The 25,598-nt window shown below is 40.3% G+C and overlaps 1 protein-coding gene across 4 annotated transcripts in view; it reads left to right on the top strand.

Annotated features, from left to right (window-relative positions):
- The window catches only part of LOC146372860 (leucine-rich repeat and fibronectin type III domain-containing protein 1-like protein), a 393,992-nt gene that overhangs the window by 352,641 nt on the left and 15,753 nt on the right, over window positions 1-25,598 (top strand). For all 4 annotated transcript variants that reach the window (XM_084950758.1, XM_084950759.1, XM_084950760.1 and 1 more), the window contains 3 exons: window positions 21,831-22,014; window positions 23,968-24,184; window positions 24,255-24,517. In XM_084950758.1, coding sequence (XP_084806884.1) covers window positions 21,831-22,014; window positions 23,968-24,184; window positions 24,255-24,376 — 523 coding nt within the window. In that variant the 3' untranslated portion in view covers window positions 24,377-24,517. The remainder of the gene's footprint in view (window positions 1-21,830; window positions 22,015-23,967; window positions 24,185-24,254; window positions 24,518-25,598) is intronic.

Raw genomic sequence — 25,598 nt, forward strand, 5'->3', positions numbered from 1 at the left:
TTTTGTTTCTATTTTTTCTTTGTCTTTTAAATAAATATTTGCAAAATGTGTCATATGAAAGCAAAAATATTTACACAGACTTTAGGCACAATTAACTACATATCAAATTTTTTTATATTTAATAAAGCTCAGATGAATCTTTATAGTTGGGCTGCTGTTTTCGTTCTTAGTTTAAAATCATGCAAAAAACAAATATATATAAGAAAGGAGAAAAGGACTTCTAACAATTGTCTAGACAGACAGATCAAGCTGGAAAGAAGCTGATGGATGAAGAAAACAGAAGAGCAGAGGATGGATGCAGGAAAGAGCAGAGAACTAAGAAGGAGGAAGAGTGGACAGGTGGTTGGTACAGATGACATACCTGTGAAGGTATATGTAGGAAGGAGGGCAGTAAACTCTTTCACCAGATTGCTTAACACGATGTTGGAGAGGTCACAATTGTGTGAATTATGTGTACATGTATGAGGACAGCGAGACAATGGTGAGGTAGGAGTGACAGATGGGCTTAAGGTGGCAGTGGGGTTACATCTGGGAGCAGCTACAAGCTCTAGAGGTTGTGATAAGTTTTAATACTTGCGGTCAACCAGGATGTATTAGACAAGGAAGGCTAAATATGGAGCTAACAGGTAGGAGTAAAATAGGAAGACCACAAAGAAGATGTATGCAAGAACTGGAAAAGGGCATGCAGGGGGCTGATTTAATAGAGGAGGATGCTAGAGATGGGGTGAGATGGAGGCAAATGATATGCAGTGGTAACCCTTAAGGGAGCAGCTGGAAGTAGAAGAGTCTGATGAACGAAAAAGGGAAGAAAGAAGGGACTGTTCAGCATGACATCGTGCCTGACTTTACTGTTAGCTACACAAAAGCAAAGAATCATAAGAGTCACTTAGTTCATTAGCACCATTTTTGATGGAGTTGTCTGTAGCAGTGCGCTGTAGACAGGTGGTATTCGTTTCCTGTGTATTTTCTGAGTTTCTAGTATTTATAGCAGGTACAGCTGGGCCCTCTCCGCTCTTAACGTTCCCTCTGCTGTGGCAGCCTGAAGGCACAGAGATGCAGCCTTCTTGTGTTTTAAAGGTCAACAATTTGATTCTCTGGCTCGTTGGGGAAAATCTTAGCAGGGAAGTAAAAGAAAATTGCTCTCCTGCTTTTAGGCCAACTGTTGTTTTTCTCTTGAGCTCGGCATTCAGAGCCTACAGTTGTTGAGTGGAGCCGGCAGCAGATTTACATGCAAGAGGGTGTAAAGAAGTGAAGAACTTTCTCTGTTCAGTTTTAACACTAAGAGATTTTAAAGCAGCCAAATAATCATTTACTATCACCAAATCAAGTGTTTTGATACATTATATCTGAAAAGGTTATGCATGTTACAATGTAACATTACAGATAACATGCCTAATAATGCTATAATGTGAAGGTACTGAATCTAAATTTACACATACTCCATGATGAATATGAATCATGAATGTGCTTTGCTCCAATATATAACCAGATAATGTTCACATATAATGTTGTTTTGAAGCAGAAATAAGCAGGCAGACTGTAAATGTGTTTCCTGTTTCACTTAAGTGGTTTTTTACTTCATCGAGTTGTTTCATTGGGTTTAGGTGCACAAATCTCCATACAGGTGCATCATGGGATGGATACCAAGTAGGTTTTTTTTCTGTTTCATTTACACCCCAATATGACAGATATATGCACAGCCACAATGAAATACTGATTATTGTTACAATGAAATATGAAGTCAGTGTTCCCTTTCTGATCTGTTTTAGAGTCCATGACAGAAGTATAAGCACCAATTCCAGCTACAGTGGCAGTACTTATACTTTTGACTTTATGTGCAAAACATTTTATAACTCAACTGGAGCTCTCCAGCAGAGTTATTGGCCTCTTCACTCTGTGCACTGTAATAGGAGAGACTTATGACGCCCACTCTGCCCTTTCTGGCCTGCCTCTGCAGTCTGGCTTCAGTCTTTACAGACACCGCCAGTCAGAGCAGCTTCAGCCGCTGTTCATCATCTCCCACAGCAGCACTTACTCTGCTCTGCAGCACTTCAGATCTGTTGTTGTAATCGCTGTCACTCACGACCTCTTATTGGCTGAACACCAATGAGTCAGTTATAGATTTAATGTAAAAATAAGAGCAAACTATGAATGCACAACTAAAGCAGCAATAAAAATGCTGAATCTATTACCAAAATGCAAGTTGTGCAAGCTACTGTGTATGCATGCCATGTGTGTTAATTTAGACACATCATTTTCATTGTTCATCAATGATTAGTGGCTTTAAACACAATACTTTTAAGTTAGAAAACCACCACATCATCCTACCAAAGTGGCTTCTTGACCAAACCTGCCGACAAGCATGGAACCCTTATCCCTCACCCCGACTGTTCTGATATCAAAAGTTTTTAAGGTAGACTGTTTTCTTGGGTTTGGTAAATGTTTAAATATGCAATTGTAACTTTCTGGTGCCACCTTAAAACCTGTAGTCTGTAATAGGACATGATGTCGTTGGTAAACAGGAAGTAAGTCTGTGAATTAAGAAGAAGGCATGTGCAGCATGGTGGCCTTAGCCAGATAAATCCAGTGGCATCCACATACATCCTATGCCTTTGGTAGCATTGTGGGTATGTATAGACTTGTTTTATATTTTATGTGCATGTATAGACCACTTTCTTTCAAGTAAGTTCATTTTTCTGTAAGTTTAATGATAAAACCAATCTTATGCAGTTTACGCTAGCAATCGCTTATGGAGCTAGTTAAAGGGGAACGACAAACGAATTGGAGGCATTCATTATAGCAAGACTTGTTAAAATCATAATTTGATGTTTGTATTTGACTTAAAAAGGGAAGTAATTCATATGAACATTGCATGTTGACATATTAAAAAACTGGGTTAATATATTTTCATCGTTATATATGTACATGGTGAATAAGTACAGTGATTATGCCTTGTACTGTTTGTTACAGTTTCACCTTTCCCTGTGTCAATAAACCTGTGAACCGGGAATCGTGTCATCAGAGTCTTGATGTGGGGAAGGAGTTTAGCTGACTGCCCAACCATAGCAGAGGCAGTACACCGACAATAGCTCTCTGATCCAACAGAAAACAAATCTGCTGTTGCTGTGATGCAGAAAACTGTGGTTAGGTAGTTCAACAGGTTAGAATTAAATAAATGAGTCTTTCCTTTTGGATTCCAACATGGAAAGCTATGTTAAATAGATCTGTTCAGTAGTCTGAAGGGAATGAATGATGTGACGAGCAGGATGCACGAGCAGACAGGACGCAAAACCGAAATCTTTTATGATAGCATGTGCTAAAGAGTTGAGCCTCACACAGGACAAGTAAAGAAAATAGTACAGAGTTTTGCAGAATTAGCAGTTTGCTCCATTTATCTGCTTAAAAATCGTATTGCTGTGAACTGTTTTGAATTAAAGGAAGTAATGTGAGTGAACTTCCCCTTAACTTGGGCCCATCTCATCCTTAACCTTAACCAGTTCTATCTTATAACTAGTTGTGTCTTACAATGTGTAACATGACCCAGACCTCCTCCTGAAACCTTTTATCTTCTTTTATAATCTGTCCTATAGATATGTAAGCCTCAGTAACCACACACTAACAAATCATATCACGCTTTCGTTGTTGATCCTTTTATCTTGAAAAGTGAGATTCTTCATCACCTCATAGCTTCACAGTATATTTGAAAAAGTATGGCTCAAGATTGGCTGCCTGAATAACATGTCTCATTTCTACCACTGTGAGTTTCATAAAAAAGCCTGAAAGTGTCTCAGAATGACTACAGTGAACTTTGCTCCTCCTCTGCAGACTGAACTGACAGAGGCAGAGCAGCCAGGCAGGAATGCACGGGCATCATGGCCACAATTATGACAGGTCCTCAGCTAACACAAGAGATTTTCTTCAGTTTATGGACCGCAAATAAGAACTGCAGCATCAGCAAAAGTATTGATTTCCGCACACCTTCAATAAGAATACCTGCGCTGCCGAGTTTCATCTCTCTGCCTCCAGTTAGATTCTACTTTTTTCCCTATTTTCTGTCAAATTTGATTCAAGGACACCTCTACCTACCTTTTCTGAGCACTCATTAAAAACTGCCCTCATACTCGAAAAGTCTCTATGCAGTCAGCCTTCCCACAAAGGGCTTATCCTAATTGTGCGTAGCCTTTTTCTAACCTTTATCTTTCTAAGGAAAGTCAGTGGGAGCATGCCTGCTGCCGTTCACTGGCCTGCTTCATATTCACATTTGGGAACTGCCCAAAATTGCTGAACAGCATTAACTCCAGTCAGCCAGTTGTGGAGCAGCAGCTCTGGAGTTCATCGTGGAAGTTGTCGAGCGATGGTGGAAGAAAGGAGGGGTTAGTCATTGATTTTCCCAGCCATTGATCTACACTTCCAAAGCCACCAGCTGTTCCCTTTAGGCTTCTGCTGCCCTATCATAATGGCATGACAAATGGGCCAATAAAAAATGTAGAAGTTCAGTAAAATTCAGTGACCATCATTGCAGTTATCATTGCTGCCCATGCCACAGGGAGCACAGTTCACCCGAACAAATTATGCATTACAAAAATGGTGCTGCACCCCTCAGCTTTTCCAATTTTTTATTTCCACGCTTTTAAAAGGATGTTAAAAAGTTCACCAGATTTGTTTTTTCTTACATCGAGCAGCTCTCTGTGGAACACAGGCCCTCGTCTTCTTTGGTAAACCAGTTTAACTCTGAGCTACAGCAGCATAGTAGTAACATGAGGGACTGACTTCAGCCCACACTGCAATAAAAGAAGAAGGAAAAGATGCACAAAAAAGAGCGATCAAGACTAAATATTACAAAGTTTATCCACAGGAATATAATTCTGCATAAAATATGACTATAACAGTACGACCGTGGTTCAAGGGGTTGGGAATCTCATCTGGTAACCGAAAGGTTGCCGGTTCGATCCACAGCTCTGTTTGTCTTGGTCGTTGTGTCCTTGGGCAAGACACTTCACCTACCGCCTACTGGTGATGGCCAGAGGGCCCGATGGTGCGATATGGCAGCCTTGCTTCTGTCAGCTGTGGCTGCAACTGTAGCTGCCTCCACCAGTGTGTGAATGTGAGAGTGAATGAATAGTGGAATTGTAAAGCGCTTTGAGGGTCTCAAAAAGCGCCATATAAATGCAATCCATTATTATTATTATTACAAAGAGGGCAAAACTGAAATGAGATGTTTCCCTGATCATCATCATGGAGCAGAGGAATCCTCTTGCAACAAATTTAGTGCAATACTCTATGAGGGAATATACTGGGAATATTCAGTGAGGCCTAGACTAGAGACCTGTTTACTCAGGGCTAATAACAAACTGGGGACCTCTGTGTATTTTAGTAACCTTCTCGTGGGTCTGTGTTTTGTTCGCAGGATAATCTCTTTTGCTCAAAATTACTGACATCTATGGTTGGAAGCTAAAAGTTCAAACATTCGTTCAGGCTTCTGTGCATCTCAAAGTCAAAGTAAACGTTACTGTCATCTCTGCTATCTACAGTACTGTCACGGGTTGCTCTGAGGATCCACACGCAGGACTCCGGAGTTGCGATTTAACAGAGAAGGTTTTATTTACAATTTCTTCACCAAGTGTATTTACAGGCAGTGCGAGAATATGATGATCTGCGCCTTGCTGATCCCACAGGTCGTGACAAGTACAGTATATAAAGAGACTCCAGTTCCATTCAGTGCAAAAGAACAACAATAAATATAGGAAGAGTAAGAATTAATTTATATACACTTTGAGGTATGTATAATCTCAATTTACAATTGAGATTTAAAGTGACTTTGAAGTGGTTTAAAATCCAACATAGCAGCTTTACAATCTCGTCCTTCTTCCAGATCTCTCTCTCCTTCAGGTTGTGTCCTTGCTCATGAGTCTCCACGAGCGAACGCAAAGGGGAATCCTTGGGTGTGAAAATATTATCTACCGATAATCACTCCATCCTCCTGTCAAAATGTGGTCACTTCTGATTGGCTGCCATGTAAGCAGTTAAGTGCCAGCCAAAATGTGACCTTGACAGCTTTAAAGGCAGAGCTGAGATGCAATGGATGAGACCACTGTGGGCGCTTCCCTCTGTTATATACAGTCTGGTGTTTATAATCAAAAGAAGCCTTTAATTTGGATCGGAGATTTGAGATTGATGTCTGTGATCTGGACAAACTATGTTAATCAGTGGTGGAAGTGTTGCTTTTATAAATTATGGGCATGACAGATTTGCACAAGATTCTGATCAGTGATGACCACAGCATGTTTTACTAATAGCAAGAGGTCCCAAATGCTAGTCCTGTTCAAATAGCACTTACGTGGAGGTGTCCCATTCTGGCTCCTTAGGCAGTCCGCTCAAATGACCTCTTTTTGTTCGTCTGAAAACAAAATTGTCGAGAATTTGCTTTGATTGTGAATTTTAAGAAAACTAAGAAAATTTAAGAAGCAATGCAACCAAAGTGGGAGAGTGAAGGATAGAAGGGAAGAGGAAAGCTGGATTACAGATGGACGAATATATCAACTATTGATGATAGACTAGACTAGATAGACTCGCACTATACGTCTGCACCAGCGGCACACCACTTTGGTGACATCCTTAGGTTTACCTCTTTCGTCTGGTTTAAAGCCAAAGAAATCCCAAATTGGTGACTTTATATTTTTTTTAGTGCTGTCAGCGTTAACTCGCCGTCATGATTGACTAACACGATTAACAATTAACCCATCTGGAGACTGAGTCAAAAATCCCTGAAATGTCTCTGTCAACGCATTTCAGCAGTTTGTCCAAATTCTGTGCATTCTGCGCTCCAGATGGGTTGAGACCATGTTTGGACTTCTTCTGTGTTGTATGATTACATTGCCCCACCCATCAAAAAGTCTGCGCATGCGCAAATATGTTGCCCAATCGGTGATTGTTGGACTGACGATTGCTGGTTGGAAAATTTTTACATATCACCCAACCCTAGACAGAGTGGAAAGCTGCTTTCAGGGCACGATCAAATCCGTGTGTTAATAATAATAATAATAATAAACTTTATTTATAAAGCACACTAAAAAACCAAGGGTATACCAAGGTGCTTGACAAAAATAAAATAGGAAAAGGGAGATGGGAGGGAAAAGAGAAAGGACCTGGCACGTATCAATTATAAAAACCTTGACAATCATAAGATATAAAAGTAGTTCACAAGCATAACGGATAAAAATGTACAACGCACACCAAGTGTTAACTAGGTGGAAAGGCAAGATTAAACAAATAAGTCTTCAGCCGTGATTTAAACAGTGGCATAGAGTCAGACGTCCGGATAGCAACAGGAAGGTTGTTCCATAAGACCGGGGCAGCTACAGCAAACGCACGGTCACCACGAGACTTCAGCCGAGAACGAGGTTGCTCCAGAAGAATTTGGGTAGCAGATCCTGAGAAGCTCATTGAGGTAGCTCGGCGCCAAGTTATTAATGGTTTTGTAGGTGAAAAGTAATATTTTAAATTGAATACGGTATTTAATTGGAAGCCAGTGCAAGCCAGCAAGAACAGGAGTGATGGAAGAAAACTTCCTGCTACCTGTCAAAAGGCGTGCCGCCGCATTCTGGACAGTCAGTTAACTATGCTGGCTTCCTGCTCTGTGTCTCCTCCTATTCTGACCTGTTTTATCTCATTTATTTTTCATCTCCACATAGTTTTTCAGTACATCCCACAGATCTAAATTTGACAGTGGGCAAGGCAATATAGACGGGAGGAGGAGGGGAGAGGAAGTTGTATTTTTACAGTACTCCCCCCTCCTTTTCAGCTCTGCCCCGGGGCAGGAATAACCTGACCAGCTTTCTCCTTCACCTCATTCACTTACTGTCCCTCTCTCTTTCTCACACATGCACACACAAACTCAAACACTCATGCACTCGAAGGATTATGGGTCCAGGGAGAGATCAACCTCAGTCAGCACCAGGAAATGAATCTATTGATTCTTCCTCATTTAATATTCTCTTCTGCTCCTTTTTTTTTGCTTTCTGGGCTATTCCACCAGTGTGTGTTTGTGTGTCTGCATGAAAAACTATATGTGGGTGCGCGAATTTGAATTTGTGTGTGTGCTAGCTTTCTAATTACCATCCTGCCTGGCTCTCAAAGGAGAGATTAAAGAAGAGAGAGAGAGGTAGAATAGAAAATTAGAAAGCTGGATGGAGGGGGCGATAGGAGAGGCACAGATTGCTGCAGTGCCGTGAATGAGAAGATGTTTCTTTGACTCAGCTGATACAGAGATATGTAGATAGACATGAGGAAGGAAGGGAGTAAGGTTTGAGGAAACGACAGCTGATCATATTCTGCTGAGATGACGAGGCATTAGCTTTCCTCTCTTACAACTCACTCCCTTTTCTCGTTTTTCTGCCTTCTCCCATTTTCAGTGCACAGACCTTTACAAAGTCACTGTAATGTCATCTCCTTTCTCTCTCTCTCCTCCCTCTTTCCGTCATATCACCTCTGCATACTTCCCTCCTGCCCTTCCACATCTATTCTTTTTCCTCCCTCTGTCCTCCCTCCATCAGCCAAATGTCACTTTGTCCCACCGGGTCTCCAGTTAGAAATCATCTGGTATAGAAGATGACAGCAGGAGCTTTTAGGCTGAGATCACATCAGAAAGGTTTTCTCTCATGCTCACAGTCAGAGCTGAGCTTGCAGTGTCACTGCCACAGACAGCAGAGCGACAAATGTATCATCCTCAACACTAGAAATTTAGAAAGCATAATTTCAGTCATTTATGTATCTGAGATGGGCTGGAGGAAGTAGACTGAAATATTTTATGACAGAGTATGAATAGAAAGTAATAATCTTTGAGAAACATATTTGTATTAAACAGATTTTTAGTGCAGTTTGCTTTTCATCTAGCCTCGCCAACATGCCAGAGCTTGTTTCGAGCTAAGAACTAACCACCAAATGAACACTGACTACCTGTCAGCCTGATCTGCACTTCAAAATGAACTTCAAATTTTACATTTTTTGTTTAATATACTCTAAAACATCTAAAACATCTAAAACATTTAGGTCCTGTGATATGAATCAACATTTTCCAGTTCTTTAATCCCTTGAAACACATAAAGAAAACATATGCTATGTATATAACGGGCACACATGTAACCATATAAAACAACTGATTCAACTTCATATGAAATTATATATCTGGTTTATTGATGACACGTGGCTCTGTGGCACAATGGATAGTGTGTTGGACTTCAGAGGAAGTTGTGCAAAGTTCCCACGTTACTAACAAACACTAAAAGCAGGGTCTTTATCAGCATCTATCAAGCATGGAGTCTGGCACCTTGCAGCAAGAAGGTCCTGGGTTCCAGTCCACCATCTGGCCAGTTCCTTTCTGTGTGGAGTTTTCATGTTCTTCCCGTGTGTGTGTGGGTTCTCTCCAGGAACTCCGGCTTCCTCCCACAATCCAAAGACATGCAGTTTGTGTGCTGGCTTAACTGGTCATTCTAAAATGCCCACAGGTGTGACTGGTTGTCTGCTCCGCCCCCCTGTGACCCTGAATTGGATAAGCATCTGGCAGTTAATCATTGCACAATGTCTGATAAAATGAAGCTGTTGGCTTGCATGAATTTGGGGCTAAAAAGCTGTTTCCATACCTCGAGCACTACCGCTAACAAAGACCTGCTGCTGCACACAGTTTTACATCCCCACCTCTTTCAGCCTGATGACCGATGACCAGCTTGGACTGTAAATAGTGACCTCCATCTATATGTCATATCTTCAGCTTGTCTTGCATCCATATCAGTTTCCCCACCAGATTTCTGTGACATTCGTTTTCAGCCAGTTACAGCCCCTTATACAAATAATGCTGTGAAGCCATGACCATGTTCCACACACTTTCTGCTTCCCAGACAAACATTTCATTATGTTTTAAGTATTTTTCATGTTTTCTGACCACTGCTTTTGCCTGCTGCTTGTAAGGCTCATAAATTACATGGGTTTTGTATTCTGTACTGTTTCTTGGCCTTTGCCTGCTCCTTTGCTGCCTGGTTTGTTTTATGGACATTTATTTTGCGGTCTGTCAGATCTTCAACCTTTGAGTCTGCTTCTTGTTCGAGCTGTGTTATACTTTTCTTCTGTACTTTCATCTGTTGTCCCCTACACACATTTAACGCACATCTTGTATCTTTACCCATTATCTCCTGACCTCGTTCACCTGCCTTCACCAAACGCAGCCGTCCCTCCTGCACACGTCTCCATGACAAGTTCTTACACAAACCCATCCTGAGCCCACTTTGACCTTTTTCCACTAATGATGCCCACTGTCGTTCCTGCTGCTCGTCTCTGTGGTTCTCCGTCAGTCTCTTGACTCGTTTTGCATCCATCCAGATCAAGCAACTTGTATTCAGCCTTTTTTTAAGTAGCATGAATACATTTTTCAAAATCAGATCACAAACTTTTTTGTGCACGTTTTTTTACACTTAGCTTGTTAGGTCTGATCATCATCCATTCGTCTGTGTGATGTCAAACACACATTTTTGTGTACTGGCTTGTGAATAAGTCATGGTCTAAAAGGTGTGTGTGCAGACAGGTTTCCTTCCCTTCATCTCTACAAAGAAGCTCCTCACGCTCATTCTTCTTGTCTTCCTCATTTCTTCTCCTACACTTCGTTGGCTCTCATCTGTCTTTTTTGTCTCCTGTGCTCGTTTTTGTCCCCTATTGATATTCAGAGAATGAAAGGAAATGAAAGTGAGGACATACAGCGAGATCTTGACCTTGTTTGAGCTTTGAAGGGAATTAGCTGCATGTATTTTATAGCTATAGTGGAATCAAGTTTTCAGAAACTGAAATCATTTGAAAATAGAGATTTAACTTATGTCAGGTGTAAACTTTGATTTTGGGACTTGTATAACAGACACATGAAATTGTACAGTATTTGATCATCGATTGATTCCCATAAAGCCCGGTGTTAGTGGATTATGGGATCGTTGCAGAGCCCTTGTCTTCTTCCATCGGCTCAGATCGCTGACAGCCTGCCAGGTGGTTCCCTCAGGTGCAGTGCTAATTGTGTAGCTCTGACTCACTGCTGTCAATTACACACTTGGCTTGTTGGCCAGCTCGCACACCCTGCAGGCTTTTGTATTTTTACACCTGTGCCCAGGAAGCCGTTTTTGGCATGTTCCCCTCATGCTTCTGCGGTTTGTGTGGCGATAAAGTGCCGGACATTTCACGAGATGTGTGGTTGTTTGTTTGGATTCCAGACTCTGAGGAATTTCAGCAAAACAGAGTAATACTATTTTCCGCAGCTTCTCCTTTTATGGCCACCGCACATTTATTTTCGGATGCCTGCCTGTTTTGGTGCATCGTATCTATGAACTCAGACCTACTTTGAAAATCTAATTTTCAAAGTAGGCCTTTGAAAAGGACCTTAATTAAAGGACCTTAAAAAGCATTTATACTTTCATCCTTTTGCAAGGACATGCTCATTATACATTTGTTAGCAAACGTCACTTTCTTCCAAAAGAACACATACAGTATGAACCTTGTCTAATCTGTCAGTCTTTAGTTAAAGCCAGTTTATCTGTGGTTATACTGCATGACATGATATTTTAAAGTAAGACATTAAATGTACAACATAATCACTTATCCTTTGTAAGGGGTGGATAATATTGTTATGTTGTTCTTCTACAGATCTAAATTATATCAAGGATATTGCATAAGTATGTACAAAAGAAATTGTTTCCAAATGTTTCCAAACTAACTTTGGGCATGTTTGCCAAAATTGTTTGAATATGGTATATTTTTAGATTACTTTTCCAGTATGAAGTGCAGAATTATATACTGCTGTGTATTTTTAAACTATTATGTATATGAGTGTATATTGTTAAACATCTTAGGAAATAAATCATTCATCATGCCTGTTGTGCATAGATGGATGGATGCAAAGTCTTGACCTCGATTCAGGAAACAAACCTGCAGCCTTCCTGCAAAAGTAAAAAAAACAAAGGTTCAGATTTAATATTGGAGCATAAAGTGAGCAGAGGCTTTTAGCTGGGCAGGGATAGCTCAGTAGGTAGAGTGGTGGCCCCATGATCGGAAGGTCGGGGGTTCGACTCCACTGAACGGCTACCCTGAGGTACCCCTGAGCAAGGTACCGTCCCTATACACTGCTCCCCGGGCGCTGCATTGGTGGCTGCCCACTGCTTCACTGGGTGAATGGGTTAAATGCAGAGGAACTATTTCCCTATGGGGACTAACACACACACTTTACTTTTTACTTTTAGCTATTTCATACATATAGAAAGTGAACACGGAGCGGTTGATATGAAATGTAACCCTCGAGATGGGCTGGATTTAGTGTCACATCTCATAAAAAATCCAGAGGAGCTCCATTTCATTTGGTTTGCGGCCACTGCATTATTCACAAAGCTACCACGAACAGAAACAGAGGCAGCACTTCTCTAAATCGTGTATTCAACATTATTCATATCATTATTACCATTACATTATTCAAAACCCTAAATGATACATGTACCCACGAGAACATATTTAATCTGCTATTATCTGGGATCTTTTCTCGGTTTCATTTTGTGGGATCCTAACTTGTTCTCTGCCTGAGGGAAGGGTAAAATAAAATGTAAAGCTCGAGTATAAAGAATAACCTTGAGTGGCTGTAAGCTCCAAATGCAGCGATTCATTTTATTTGAGTTCTTAATACCTCAGCAGACATTTAAATGCATGGGAAGTTTTATTTATACAAGGACACAAAGTTCCTGTGTGTATCCTAAACAAGTCGAGTCCTTTATTGTTTGCTTTCATTGTTCAAAACAAGAAACCACTATAAACTGAATTTATATTTCTTAAAATTAAGCCTTTTCTGCAGCTTTATGTCTGAATGATCAAGTCACAATGGCATGCTGTGTGCATGTTGTCACAGGACTGGAACTGTGGGCTTTCAAAATATGGTGTTGTTCAGCTCACTCAAACTCATGATTGTTTCCGAGAATCACAAGAACAGCATTTAAATGAGAAAACAAGCTCATGATGTCCACACTAGTAACACAGAAGTAAACACAAACTATTACAAAAGCATCAACGATGCTGCTTCATTGAAGGAAAGGGGTTGTTGTGAAAAGCTGCAGTTCCTTTTGTGTCCACTTGAGGGTGTCTCAGAAAGTGAGTCAACTGAAACCCTCAACACTCATTTATAGTTTAGTACAAAGTACAGTTTCATCCTCTTTGGATAGTTTCCCTCTTTATAACAACTGTAAAGACGGTGATTTTATTATGCTGCCAGCTGAGTACTGTTCAGTCTTAAAATTACAGCTGTGGTGAGCATTTCAATGAAATAATCTGACAAATAATATGACCTGCTGTGAGTTACAGCACATATTTATCTTTAAATATCCACAGAGAACACAAACGATGCCGTTTATGTTTCATTAATTTACAGCGGTGCACACCTCTCCGCACACTAAATCAGTATTTTACTCATAACACCAGAGGATGTTTAAGAGTCTTATAAAAGGAGATTAAAAAATAATGAGAGCTTTAGAAGCAAGTAGAAATATTTCAAATTTACTGTGTATGAGTCAGACTCCAAAAAGGCTCCATTTCCTGTAATGCAACTTGACTACATCTATCTCTGTGCCTGATGAAGATCATGTTCTCATCTTTCAAATGTCCTCACCCACTTCAATACGTTTATGTTTGGTCATTAAACCCTGACATGACATCGCCACGACATCATCATGGATATTTTCTCAAGCTATACGAAGCTCCTCGAGACCCAGAGACATTATACAGCAAAGAATCTGAGTAAGGGAGGGAGTGTTTCAAAGATGAATAGCACAGAGAAGGTAAAGAAATGTAAAACCAGCTGTTTTATTGGCTGCAGTGAGCCTGAAACTCAAAGAGAGAAAAATTATTTGTATATGACAAAAGGGAAGTTAATACAGTCTTTTAAATTAGAAGCTTTTTATTCATACCGAGCCAGTTCACACCAACAGTTAACGACAGTCAAGCTGCTTGTTGTAAGGTAAAGAGCTGCAAACACGAGTGGGAAAACTACAACCATCACACAGTCTCCTGAAGAATGCAAACAAGGGACAGAACAAAAGCAGAAATACGGGAAAGATGAGGAAAAAGTTAAAGGCATGCAGATTAAAATGATAGTTTCAGAGTACACATTTTTTATTGTGTAGACTCAGTACAATCGACGGTACTCCATTAATAATTTAACATCCATTGTTGGTTTGCTTATGGGAGCAAACCATCGACATCAGCCTCACTGAATAGTTTGCAGTTGAGGTCTTTGGATTGTGTTTTATCTTCTTGCTGGCTATGAATGCTGTCAGTGGCTGGTTATTGAACATCGCAGCCGTAGCACAGGGCGGAGCGTCCACAGAGATGCTCTGCTCACTGTCTATAAGGAAGTTCTTGAGTTGCAAAATGTTCGATAATGTTCATCAATGCTCATCAAGAGAAGGTTTCCAGTGCTGCAAAACGTCTGCTGGTCATTGGTCTTATCTGTCCTGTGGGAATTCATGAAATATTGCTTAACACATTTTATTAAACAGAAAGTTTTTTGTTTGGTTGTTTTTTGGTTTTTAAATTAGCTGATGTGTGGAGACTGAACGGCTATTGGAACCTGCTTATAGTAGAGAAGTTCATAAAAATAAACTATAAATTATTCATTCATTAACATGAAATACAAATTACGAAAAAGAAAGTTTTCCCAGAATGACATGTGCATTATCTCATGAATGGAGGTTATTAAGAAAGCTTCATTTCTTTCTCATTTGTTCGATTTTTTTCAGCTGCAGGCTTGGCCTCCTCATTCCTCTGAGCCACACTGGGAATGGAACTGCCAACCTTGACACCATTGCTGTCTAAATTTCATTCTGGCTCTATTGAAGCTCCGGGTCAAACCTTGACTTCACCTCACAAAAACCCGGCCACAGGCGCTAATAGTAGCTGCACATTTATTCTTTCTGAGAGAGCACCTCAGGCGCTCATTTAACCATGAGTCTGACCCAGAACGCCGCAGCACTTATAGACCAGACGTCTATAATAGACCAGCTGCCTCTCTTGAACACACACACAAATGGCCACATACTGTATCATGTATCATTTCCTTTGTATCTTTTCTCTGAAACACACACGCAGGCACATTCGGACACAAAAGTATACTCACAATGCCCACAGGGTCGGGACAGACTTTATAATTCCACTCCTTGTCTCGTCACCTCTGCTCCAGTGTTGATAAATAGGAACTGCCCTGCGCCACCTGACACCTGAATAATATATACGCCACACAGGCAGACTCGCAGGAACACACAGGCAAAGGCATTTACAGGCGAGCACACACACTTGCGGGGGCGACAGAGGACTGAGCACAGCTACTGGCACAAATGAAAACACAAGCTTTGGCTCTTTCATTCTGTTTTCTTGGCCATAATCATAATTATTACTGCTACAGCTGGCTGTGGAAGTCCAAAACTTCAAAGCTGCATGAACCCTTTGAAAGTTTTACTTTCACTTTAGCTCTGCTCTCTAAAACGATAAAGCTGGATATTGTTTTTATAGTGAGGAATTCTACAGCTCATGATTCCTATAGAGGACAGGAAGCTGGTTGATTTTGGACAAAGTGGTGGAATTTAATAACATTTGTTGTTTTTGTACAGTTGGTTAATGCATATAATCATCATTATGTGTGGTCATAGACATACTAATCTTAAAATACTAATCTTACAGGGATTAATCAGCTGTAGTTGATAGCATTGAGTCAGGGATTAATCATTTATCTTATTTCTAATCACACATACAAATAATGTCTAAATAAACAGATTAGATAAATGCATCCTTTAGGTAACACAATATTCCAGTGATTACCTCAGGCCATAGTGGATTAGCTAAAGCACCGATGATGACGTCCCCTCTGCGGTAAATAGGGCCTCAAACCTGTCCCTAATTGATGAGGTGATGCAAAGAAAGGACAGGAGCCACAGTGTTCTCTGCAGCTGGGAATTGTCACCATTAATTCTACAAAGTGGTTTTATCTGAGGTTGTTTGATGAAAATGGGTGAATACTGCGGGATTATTTGCTGATGCTTATCAAGAGAGGGTCAGGTTTTATGGAACAAAGAATAATGAAAGTCTTAAAAGCTGTGACACTGCACCGAGTGTTTTTGGTTCATTTCACCATCTATAACTATAACACACCTCTTTCTGTATCCTTCCATCCTTGTCCTTAAGTCTGTCTGCATGTGTGTGTGTGTGTGTGTGTGTGTGTGTGTGTGTGTGTGTGTGTGTGTGTGTGTGTGTGTGTGTGCGCAAATCTTTTTGTCTAGTGTTTGCAGTAATCTGAGTGTTTCAGAAGGTGGCCTATTTACAGCTCGTATGTTTCTCTATTCAGTCTCCATCCCACCAATAATATCTCACAGTCTCTCTGCAGCAGGAATACTTTATTTTTTTCCTTCATCACTAAATGTACTCATATTGATATCAGAACAGGGCATCGCCTTAGGGTGGCAAACATTTTCAAATTCTTTACTGCTTCTTCTTTACAGACTTTTGTATCACTCTATGAAAACACTGCTGCAATTTCTTGTCCGTAGGTGGTTTTTGGAAAGTATTTTTTCTCATCATGTTACGCTGTGGACATCGAATCTGCAGCTGTCACTGCTGTTAAAAGTGTTTTTAAAAGTTGTTCTCATCTCAGCGCGTCTGATTCTGCAATTCTGACAGATGCTGCTGGTGTTGCAGAGATACTCACAAGGTCTCCCACGGATGCAGTGTGTGCTGAAAGATAATGGTGCTCCTGTGACGAGCAAATAAATTCATAATTCAAAAAAGGGAAATGCTTTGTTTCACTTTTTTGTTTCCTTTTAACTTGTTGTTTGGTTAGATTTAGAAGCCCAAACTATTTGGTTACATTCAGGAACTGACTGTGATTTGTCTTAAAGTACTCACACAACAGCTTTTCCTGTGCATTGAAAGTGTTGCCAAGAGGTCCTAAGTGTTCATATGTGACAAGATGGGAATGACAGACCATAGCCTCTGGTGTGTCACAGCGCTAATGCCAAAGGACACACTGAGCGTGTCGGTGAGAGGCGTAGCATTATTTGACCCTGGGAATCACAACAGACTGGTTTTTCTCACTGGTTTGGATGCTACGGAAAAAACAGTCAAGTAACACAACAGACTAGTGTGTGAGCACAATCTCCAAATAGCACAGATAGGTGTGTTTAGATTTGTATTTGATTTACAAAAGTTGTGCTGTTTTCTAAACACAGGTGCAAACAGTTCATTTTAATATAACGTCCAATTTGCCAAGAGCCCCGCAATTTATAGGAGGGTCATAGACTAAAAGATGATATTCATCTTTTAGTTTTCTCTAAGTCACAGTCGTATGCGTGTATGTTAAATGTAGGTCCAAGGTGGTAGTCTGGCAGACAGAGTTATTATAATGGAAACAGGCTTCAGTAATTGACAGGCGCCGATGCACGACTCTAAACCGTGCAACAGTATTTTAAGATTGTATTCTTTAGCATTCCTGTATTAAGAGGAACTGAATTCCTTTGAGGGATAAAACAAAGCGGAAATTATTGACTGACAAAAGTTTATTTCTATACTCTGCAGCTAGTTGTGATAACAGTACCACCACAGATTTCATGGAGTCACGTGTGTTTGTGTGTGTGTGTGTGTGTGTGTGTGTGTGTGTGTGTGTGTGTTGTCAAAGTCATGCAGTTGAATCTGTGTAAGTTCACCACTAAAAACATTCGTGTTAGCTGAGGTCACTGTGAAAACTCTGTGCGCTGTCCATGGTGCTGAAATGAAACATTGAGTGACTGTTAAAAAACAAAGGAAAAAACTTTATTAAGAAAAGAAAGCAGGTTTGTTAACCTTAAAGCGCTGATTGGAATAGAAGCAAACAGCACAATTAAGAATTCCTGAACCTGATGTCCATCCAGGATCTGATCGTTTTCAGGACAGGATCCGAAGTCAGTGTCAGAAGTTGCCACCAAATCAATGCACTGTTTTTAGTGTTAAATTTAAACTCAATGAGAAGTAAACTGTGTGTTGCAAACATTCGTACAATTAGACGAGTGAAACAAGTTTGCAACACTTGATTTAAATAGTCTCCTCCCTATTTTTTGTACCTTGAGAAAAAAGCCTATGCTTTATGGTCCACAATCATAGGCTAGTAATGTTAAGATAAAAAACATACACTGCTGCATCTCCTTATTTGACTGCAATGACACCCTCATTTTCCTGGTTATTTGTCTGTATTGTTTCTACAGTTTCACTTTCACTTTTTTAACCAATGCTATCGCCCCCTGCTGGTCATTAAAAAGAATGTTGTTTTAGGCAGTTTTGTATTGGCTGCCATCTTCAGTTACCTCCTTGTAAAAGTCTAATCTCTGAATATTTGAACCAAACCTGTGTCCAAAAAACTTTAGTGTTTGAGTCATTTCAGCTGGCATTAGTATTTCCACAGCTAGCTCTGCTGTTTGTAGTTCAGCAGCTGCTTCACTCACGAAACAGTCGTCCAGTATTACTAAAAAAGTGTCTTTTCTTTAGAAAAGATTTTGTTGGAGAAACATCACTAATCCTGGAAATTATTGATCCTCTTTTGATAGTCTTTTGATACTCCTGTGTGCTTTTCAGCTGTTTCTTGTCTAATTTTAAGTAAGTTATAAATGAACAATTAACCCTTAAATTTGACTGAAGACTGTAAAGTTGTTTATTATCATTTCTAGACCTTCTTCTGTTCATATTTCATTCATGAAAGTATCTTTTTTTCTATATTTTTTTCTTTGTGTTGGGTCTCTGCATCCTCCATTGTGACATTTCTTTAATTTCACTGCCTCAGCCCTTTCTCCTTCTCTCTGTTGTCTCCTCTCTCATGACTTCTGTTCAGTGTCTTCCTCTCTGTTTGTTTCCTATCGTCTTCTTTCCTCTCTTCCCCACCGTCTTCCCCACCTCTCCTTTGTCTTTAATCTCGTTCTCCTTTATACCCTTTGATTTTCAGGTTGACAATTGAAAAAGCAACATCCCTCTCCTCTTGTGCGCTGTCTGTCTTTCTTCTGTGTGTATATTCACTCTACTTCAATTTTCTACCTCAGTTTTTGCTTTTTGTATTATTGGAAACCATGAACATTGTGTTAGACTTCTACTTCTCATTCTCTCCAGCAAATCGGGAACAGAAATCATTACACCCAGAAAAGCTGCGATGCGTATCAATAACGTGTTTCTGAGAACCAACAAGTGTTGATTAGACAGCAAAGATCTGCGATGTCATCGCTGTGCTTATTTCAGTGTTGAGCTTTCCAAAAGCAGGAAACATATAGAGCTGACACACCTGACCAGGGGGTATCGTTAAGAGTATATGGAACAACCAGTGTGTTCGTGAGGAACAGAGCAAAGGAGAGCATGGGGAGGAAGGACAGACTATGGGAGAGAGAAGACGAAGTTTAATGACATCAGTGATATATGAGTAAAAAGAGGTGAGAGGAGATGAAACCCTCAGTGCATCATAGGATCCTCCAGCAGCCTGAGCCTACAGCAGCATTGCTGACCTACATTAGGGTCACCTGATCCAGTGCTAACTATAAGCTTTATCAGGAAATGGTCATGTTAAATCTCCTTTGAAAACTAAAGAGGGCGTGTGTGTGTCCTGAATCCAAACTCAGAACTGGAGAGGGAGGGGGCTCAGATAGCTGAAATCTCTGCCTCACATCCTACTTTCAGAAACTCCAGAAACACAAGTACGCCAGCAATCTCAGAGTGAAGTGCTCGATTGGGATAATATGGTACTATGAGGTCTTTAAGATATAATGGGGCCTTATTATTCAAGACTTTGTGTGCAAGGAGAAGGATTTTAAATTAAATTCTGGATTTAACAAAGAGCCACTGAAGAGAAGCTGATATAGGGGGAATGTGATCGCTTTCTTTTTTTTTTCAGGAAACTTTTGGAACAACAAGATAATAATAAATTACAACAGTCCACCACATATAGCAGAGTAGCATCAGCACGTAAAATGTCACAAAATTAATAAACAGTGTGCTCTTATATTTTTAGTTCAGGGTGTTGTTGTACTAAGAATGGACTGCTACTGCCTGACGGCCTTTAGTAATCCACAGTAGCAGTTTAGTGCTTATTTATAGGTTTGTGTCTACAGATGAGATGTTTTTTTATCATAGATAAATGATCATCTGTGGTCTAGCTCTTTCCTTTGAAACATCAATCTGTCCATCTATTTTCTCACTCTGGCTCTGAGTCACAAGGACTTCAGTCTAAGCAGAGATGCCCAGACTTCCCACTCAGCTCGTCACACTCAGATACTGAGGTACGTCTAAACCAGCCAAAAGACATCCAGTCTGTCCCGAGTCTGCCCCAGAATTTCTTTCAGGTTTAACATGCCTGAAACAACTCACCAATAAAGTATCCAGGAGGCAAACTGTTCAGATATCTGAACCACCTCAGCTGTATTTTTTGATGTGAAAGACTCGCAGCTCTGAATGATGTCTACTCGCTGATGCCGAGTGTAGACGCCTTTCTGAGGAAGCAAAAGTTTCTCGTGTGGCCCAGATCATCTGGATTTCTGGATTCTTCAGAGTAGAACTGCAATAAAGAACCAGCTCTACCTTAACTCTCAGCTCTCTCCACCATTACAGCCAAATACAGCATTCATTGGAGATGCTGAACCAATCGCCGGCTTTAAAATGCATTTCAAAAAGGTTATCCAGCCTTGTATCATCTAAATAAGATTCATCTCTAGAATTAAACTCATAGAATCAAACCTGGAAAAGGTCATTCATGCATTCATTTTCTCAAGGCATGACTACTGAGGTTACAGGATAATTCATTTTTACCTCAAAATAGTTCATAAAGCAGCAGCTCAGCTCCTTATTTGATTTAGCGTCACATCAACTCAGTCCCGGCCTCTGATCACTGGCTCCGTGGATGTTTTTAGAATTCATTTTAAAGTTCTGCTTCTCACCTCTCGTGGCTTTGTGGCTGTTATTTTACTTTGTGTGCATTCCTGTCTTTGCTTTTCTGTAAAACTACTTTGTACACTCTGTTTTTGAAGGTCCTACGTTAATTAAGTTTATTATAATAAATAATCAGTTTGGCATCGATTACGTCGGAAAAAAAGATATTAACAAAGTTTTGACAGGAAAATGTTCCAATTTCATTTCTTTTTGGTTTTTACCCTGAGGGTTTTTAAAATGCTCTGGACTGTGCAGGCTTTTCTTTCAGGACAGCTGCACTAAAGATAATAAAAGTTTATGACTTTATACTTACCAAAGTTCAGGCTCAACTTCCACCAGAGCGCAAATGTAACATGAGGGTGATGAGGCTGCCAGTGTGAGGAAGGTTGAGTCGTTTTCCACTCATTTACAGTGAACATATTTTTGTAATATACAATAAGTTTTATTGGGAAACTTCTGCATGTTGAAGAAAAACCTTGAATATTTTGTGGTAATGAATGGATTTGCATCAGAACTCAGTTCATAGTTTCAGCCTGGTTGTTTGGATATCTGTCGTAAAAAAAAAAGTGAAAGAAATGTTTTGATGCCTTTGGTGTTTAAACTGACCTCAGCGGTGTTTACTGTGCTGTCTTTTCTGTGTATATTCAAATTAGCGTGATAATCCTGAGTTTCTTGCTTCATCTTTCGAGCTATTAACTGACACCAGGCCGTTGACTTTTGAAGGTAACTCACAATGGGTAAACATTTCAAAGGAAAAGTCTAAAAATGCTACAAGAAATATTGTGATCTTTTCTGTCTTTACACCAAAGGCAGGGCAAAACCAATCAAATTGTCTTTCTGTCTTTCAGGATGATCCCAGCTAACCACAAGTACTTCCAGCTGAGTGATCTGGCATCATCGCGGGATTACGAGCTGTGCGTTTTGGCCGTGTACGATGATGGCATCACCGCGCTGACAGGCACTAAGCTGGTGGGCTGTGTGTCCTTCACAACGGAGTCAGAATACGGACGCTGCCACTCTATACGAGACCAGGTTAGTGTGCTGAGGTGTAGCAGGTGTCTGATCAGCTGTTACTCCAGTTGATAACTGATCAGACTTCTGCTGAATCATATATAGTTGATGAGCTGTCTGCTTCAGAGCACTGTCTCACTAATCAGTGATAAATGACGAACATGCATGTTGTAAATTATTGAGAAATTCAGTGAGGACCACTGTAATTTGTTGCTTTTATCTGGAGCTCATTTCAAGTTTGCCTGCAACATGTGATCCAAAACCTGTCATCTCAAGGAATTCTGTATTGGAGAACATTATTATTTGTTTTATGGATCTGTTTTTGGAAAGCAGCAGCAGCAAGATCGCCAATACAGAGAAATGAAGACGCCAATAACAACAGAACATGGAACTGGATACAGCAGACGATGTGAAAGGAGCAACAGGGGTCAGGATGGGTTGCAGTGTAGCTTGTAGATGTGTCACAATCATGGGCAACTAAAGGAACATGTTGTAGATGACATCAGATCTTTTTCTTCATAAAGGATCGCTGTTTCCAGCTGATAAATTAGGAATTTGACGATGTAAAAAGACAACAAAAGACCTGTGACATGGTTCAAAATCAGCAGCAAGCTTACTTTTAATTTAAAAAAATAAAAATAAAAGTGGCCACCGATGTTTCCGAGGAAGATGTCATTTTTTCGTCACCCTCTAGAATTAGTGAAAATAAGAGTCGAGGATTTTTCCTTCTGTTAGTCCTACATGTGATCGTTGTAAACTTGGAGAACGCTCTCTTACTCATTTATTTTGGACATGTCCCAAACTCTACAATTACTGGCTGGATATCTTTAAATGTTTCTCTGATATGTACAATTGCATATTAGAGCCGGACCCAATAACTGCATTGTTTGGATCTTCCTCTTCCCTCCTGCGCCTCAGCCTTGCTGCACAAACTACAGTTTTGTTCTCAATGGTAGTTGCTAAGAAAATGATTATGACCCTCTGGAAGTCTGACACTGTGCCTCAGATCAAAATGTGGTTAGCAGAACTGACTGCTTTATCGCAGAGAGGATTAGGGATACATTAGAGGACCAACTTAGTGAGTTCTTTGATGTGTGGCAACCTGTTTTAGATCATTTATCAAAGCATAAAGTTCTTTCTGATCGGTCGCAAAAAACTTAGTCTGCCACCCAAACGTTCTACTTGTGTTTATTGTTGGTGTTGAAGTAATATTTTTGTTGTTGCAGTGTAATCTTTTGCCTTGTTTGTGTGTTCTTGCCCTCGTTGTTGCTTTGTCTGTTCTTTTTTCCCCGTTATATATCAGAAAATCTTAATAAACATATTTTTTTTAAAAAGAAAACAAGAGTAATCAGTTCAGGTTCTTCCCATTCTGTCCTTTTTAGTTGGCTTTAAAAGGACGGGAACTATTGATAGTTCTCAGAAAAATCCAACATACGCCTTTGAAAAATGTTTTTGTTATGTCCTTGGTTTGGTTTGAATGTTAGGTAATAAATCTTAATACCGAATAAATGAATAGATGATGAGATCATTGCAGAGGGCAGAAAAAATACAATAAAAGACATACAGATCTCTTTAATTACTGAACTGTATTTGATTTTTGTTTAATTTATTACATTTAATTGGGTTATTTTTTTATTTTGCTGTTTTCTTTTTCTAATTAATTTTTTGTTTTTGTTTTTTCATATCATCCTTCACCTTATTTTTCTTCATGTTAATGTTAACAGAGTTTTTCTTTGATTGCAGTACATCAGAAAAGTACCGATAAATATGTAATTTTAACTGGAGGAAGTTGCTTAGCTTGTTGCTTTTCCTGCTTTTTGACACCTCGGCTTTTTGTTCTTTATTTCTTTTTGCTTCTTTTGTGATTCCACCTTTAATGTGGTTCATCTCAGTAAAACTACTCAGAAATCATGGATCACCCTCTTGCACTTAGATATTTTAAGAGTGCTCATGATTGTTGTACTCTTCCTCTAGTTCCTGGGTGGTACCATGATCATCATCATTGGGGGGATCATCGTGGCCTCTGTCCTCGTCTTCATCTTCATTCTCCTGATGAAGTACAAGCTGCACAGTAACCACTACAAGCAGAAAGCCGCCGCACGCCACGCCAACGTCTGTTCCCAGACCAACGGAGGAGGAGGTGGAGCCAACATCCTTGCTCTGCCTCCATCGTCCTCCTCTGCAGGGCAAGGTAGATGCTGAGAAAAGCGAGGTGACGCTGCATTTAGTCATTCAATAATCTGACTCCATCTTTTTTCCAGGTGGAGGCATTAATAGAAACTCCCAACCGTCATCGTCGACAGATGGGATGGGAGGAGCTTCTCTTCGAGGGACGACTGTAGTGGACTTAAATCCCGCCCATGACGATGACATTTCCCAATAACACACAAGAAACAGTCCAACCCACAGCCCACCAATCTCTAAGCCCAAACCAATACTCCACCTCCCTCCCCCTCTTTTTTAATTTGTTGCTGGTGCCTGGAGCCAAGCTCCACTTTAAGCCGAGGAGCAGCTCCTGTCATTGGTGAGTATTTGAATTAGTCACATACAAAAGAGCATTAGACAAGTCAACCTGTGAAAGTTCATTTCTGCTAATTTAACGTCTGACATTCAGTCTAAACATACATTTGATTTCTTACACACTGCTCATATTCAGATAATAAGTTAGCATGACTTGGTTCTGTTTAACTGAATCAGGCAAATAGAACCAAATTACTTGTTGTTACTCCAGCCAATAATAACTCCCATTTAGGCAGTTTCTGTACTTTGTGGGGAATTGTATTTGTGAGTTTAATAAGCAGTCTTACATCGCACTTACCTCAGATTGTGTGTTTTTTTCCTTTTAACTGTAATTAAATTGTAACTTATTAGGCTTCGGTCTCTTCTGTTCTTCCTCTGTCCTCTGTCAGAGACTCAGCTCAGAAGGTTTTACAAATCCAGCAGCTCATTTCACCATCTGATGTCACAAACAGTCTGAACCAGTTAGACTGAAACTCATCTTTAGACTGTTGCTTAACCTTAATCATGCTAGTGTTATCTGAGGATCCTGAGAATCATCAGTGCTAACATTAACTTCACTGGCACTCGGCCTTTCAGCATCTATTTCAGCATGTTTTTTTCCTTCCAGCTCTTTTCCTTCTTGATTAGCCAATTTAAGGTCATAGGCGGGTGGAGCCAATCATAGCTTATATAATCATAGGTAAGAGGTGAGGTGCACCCCAGACAGGTCAGAGTGCAGACAACCATTCACAGTCACACCTTACAGCCAGTCCAGACTAACCAATCACCCAACAACCCAATACTGAACAAACAGGAAGCGCAGCAGGAACACACAGACTCTGCCAGCTGGTGATTCAAACCCAGGACCTTCTTTCAGTGAGGTCACAGTGCTAACCACTGTACCTTTTTACATATTTGGCTGTGTGGTCACCTGTGGTCACAACTGGTCCAGTTCACCTGCCTTTGTTAGCCGCTCTGCTGCAAAGTATTTCTCTGGTGCAAACTCTATATCTGACAGCAGGACAGCTGGTGGGACAGGTGCATGCACGCTTATAGCAAGGAGCTCAACGCATGGTTTTTGCTGCCCCTGTAAGAAAAGAATTCAG

This window comes from Perissodus microlepis, chromosome 14 (genome assembly GCF_051167445.1).
Source record: "Perissodus microlepis isolate ML-2025 ecotype Zambia chromosome 14, ASM5116744v1, whole genome shotgun sequence".
In the NCBI taxonomy this organism is placed as follows: domain Eukaryota; kingdom Metazoa; phylum Chordata; class Actinopteri; order Cichliformes; family Cichlidae; genus Perissodus; species Perissodus microlepis.